Genomic DNA, 2,990 nt, shown 5'->3' with positions numbered 1-2,990 from the left:
TGTTAAGAATATTTTTTACCTTTTTAAAATTCTTAATTTTTAAATTCTTAATTTTTAGTTTTTACAATTTTATAAGAAATTTTATGTTTCATTTTAACAGCCCTGATGGTGTAATTAAATGGATAATTACGAAACGTTGGAATAAGGACAGTTTGTACATCTGTGTGTGTGTCCTCTACCCCTTATTGATGGTTATTATATATATATATATATATATATATATATATATATATATATATGTGTGTGTGTGTGTGTGTGAATAAAAGCACAAATAAACATTATCTTACGTTCTATTGGTATCAGTTTCGACAAACAATTGACATTATCAAACCTACAGAATGAAGATAAAATTCCAAATAAAAATCAAACCTTAAAAATGGAACCGACTTTGTGTCTACGTCGACTTTCAAAGCCAAGGTTTTAGATATGTTCTATTACAATCATCTTATCAGTCAATCAAAGGGCAACGATGTGAACAAATTTAACCCAAGTAATCAGAGGAATAAATGCAATCAAGGTTAGGGAAGATGATTGATTTTATTTGAGTGCTTAAAGAAGCATAAGGAGCAAATCACATCTTCGTACACCTCGTCTGTAAGTCTTCACCATAGAAAACAAAAGCTCCCAGGTAATGCACTGGTAATGCCATGCAGTATATAACACAGCGATATGAAATAACTGATTGAATTATGGATGTTAGGCTATAAAGTCAAGCACTTTAAACCATTCAGAGCCTAAGACTGGGAAAAGAGGTAGCTTGAGTGGTTGGAAAGCACGATGGAAGAAAAGAAGCAAGGATGGAGTCAAAGTAAGGGGCTAAAAAGTGGTTGCTACAAGGAGCCGAAGGGACGATGCAAACAACCTTTAGTTAATGCTTGCAGTGAACCATGTGAGATGCTCCGACAGCACTACCCCCTGCGGGAATATGAAATGAAACTATATAAGCTAGCCATAATTTCAACTTGAAGGATTAACCTACAGTAACCGTTAAGTTTTAATTTCAACTGTTTATTTTTAAGCCATTTCAACATCTTGCACTGGTATAACGCACGAAATACGGAGCCGAGGAAAAATCAGTGACTGACATTTTTATATACAATAAAACTGTTAGATCCATAAGTCTTTTGTAATAATTCTCTCTGCTACCAGGAATCGTAGTTTTTTTTTGACACCAAACAAAATATAAGTAACTGGAAGCTCACAACGAAAACTTACAGCTAGTTGTTCTTGAAGCTGCTGAACACCTTTCAAATGTTTTAATGGGATGTGCACTTTCTTTAATTTAAAAAAAAATAGCACACGGTCCTTCTGGGTTTATTATAATAGAAACTAGCAACATTTGTGGGTTTATTATAATAGAAACTAGCAACATTTGTGGGTTTATTATAATAGAAACTAGCAACATTTGTTTTCTTTAAAACGAACATCTCTAAATTGATGTTGTAAAGAGATGGACAATAGGCTGGACTACTGAAAACCTTTCATAGCTGTCTCTGTCAGGTGCATTTATTTCTTGTTTATTCTAATCTAAGTATCCTTGAACTAAGTATATCTTAGTTTAACCAGACCACTGAGCTGATTAACAGCTCTCCTAGGGCTGGCCCGAAGGATTAGATTTATTTTACGTGGCTAAGAACCAATTGGTTACCTAGTAACGAGACCTACAGCTTATTGTGGAATCCGAACCACATATAATACTAGTACACTTGTACTAGTATTAAATGATAATTTAGATGTTGTTGCGTTTACGTCCACCATTTTGGCAAATATAAGTAGAAATGCCAGGATCAACTTAAACTCATGCCTTCCCTGTGAGTCTTTTTTTCTCAACTCTATTTACAAGACTCGCCACAAGATGGCAGTGCATAAAACAATAACAACAGGGACCTTCAATGTAAAAGGTATCAATAATATAAAGCACCATTCCCAACAAAGTAAATGAGTATATCTTCAAACATACTCTTCAAGTAAAATAATTAATTTGAGTTTACAGCTCAACATCCCCCCTTAAACTTTAATTAATTCGCCTCTAATAATGGCAAATTTCTTTAACTTTTACTTAGACATAGCCTTTGTAAACATATCAGCAATATTTTCATCTGAAGACACATAAACAAGATCTACAATTTTACTTTCAATTTGAGATCTTATAAATAAAATGATGCTTAATATCAATATGCTTAGATCTTTGGTGGTGGACAGGATTCTTAGCTAATGCAATATCTCCCTTATTGTCAACATTCAGAACAATAGTTTCACGATTACAATTTATCACATCAGCATATAACTGTCTCAAAAAATTTCCTTCCTGCATAGCATGGTTTATAGCTACATATTCAGCTTCACAATTGGACAAAGATACTACCTTTTGTTTCTTTGACTTTCATGAAATTAGTGGTCCACCTTCACATACCTTAAAACAATATCCTGTAATACTTCTTCTATCCTCAGATGCACCCCAATCTGAATCACAGTAACCAACTAAACATAATGGGTCATCTGACTTCTTAAAAGTTAAACAATGATTCAAAGTACCCTTCAAATACTTCAAAACATGCCTTGCTAAACTTAAATGTGCTAGAGTAGGGTTAGACATATATTGGGACAACTTAGTAACAACATAACTCAAAGCAGGTCTAGTACCAGTAATAATGTAGATTAAACTACCAACAATCTCCCTATACAATTTAGGGTTAGCTAATTCTTTGGAATCACTAGAAATTAACTTGTTTATGCTTAAATCACAAGGGATTGCTTTGGGGTTACAGTCATTCATTCTGAATTTCTCAAGAATTTTCTCACAAAATTTCCTTTGGTTCATAACAATAGTCCCCCGAGTCAATAATAAATTCAGTTCCTAAAAAATATGAGATTCTCCCAATATCTTTCATCTTAAACTTATTTTTGAGAGATTCCTTTAAGACATGGAGTACATTACCATTATTAGCAGCAATTATTAAATCATCAACCCATACCAATATCATAGTTAT

At 33.1% G+C, this 2,990-nt stretch overlaps 1 protein-coding gene across 1 annotated transcript; it reads right to left on the bottom strand.

Annotated features, from left to right (window-relative positions):
* Positions 1 to 2,134: 2,134 nt before the first annotated feature.
* LOC136833093 (uncharacterized) lies at positions 2,135 to 2,776 on the bottom strand. Its single transcript, XM_067094741.1, has 2 exons — positions 2,414 to 2,776; positions 2,135 to 2,287 (listed from the first exon to the last, which is right to left on the bottom strand). Exons 1-2 carry the CDS (start codon positions 2,774 to 2,776, stop codon positions 2,135 to 2,137), a joined length of 516 nt encoding a protein of 171 aa, XP_066950842.1.
* Positions 2,777 to 2,990: the final 214 nt, after the last annotated feature.

This window comes from Macrobrachium rosenbergii, chromosome 51 (assembly GCF_040412425.1).
Source record: "Macrobrachium rosenbergii isolate ZJJX-2024 chromosome 51, ASM4041242v1, whole genome shotgun sequence".
Classification (NCBI taxonomy): domain Eukaryota; kingdom Metazoa; phylum Arthropoda; class Malacostraca; order Decapoda; family Palaemonidae; genus Macrobrachium; species Macrobrachium rosenbergii.
This window is presented reverse-complemented; position numbering and strand designations above follow the sequence as displayed.

What these genes read in the sequence shown, in the direction of transcription:
- LOC136833093 (XM_067094741.1), bottom strand. Translation starts at nt 2,776, where the DNA reads ATGAATGACTGTAACCCCAAAGCAATCCCTTGTGATTTAAGCATAAAC. An exon ending in TTACAGGATATTGTTTTAAG is followed by an intron (nt 2,288 to 2,413) that starts GTATGTGAAGGT and finishes TTTTTGAGACAG; the next exon opens with TTATATGCTGATGTGATAAA.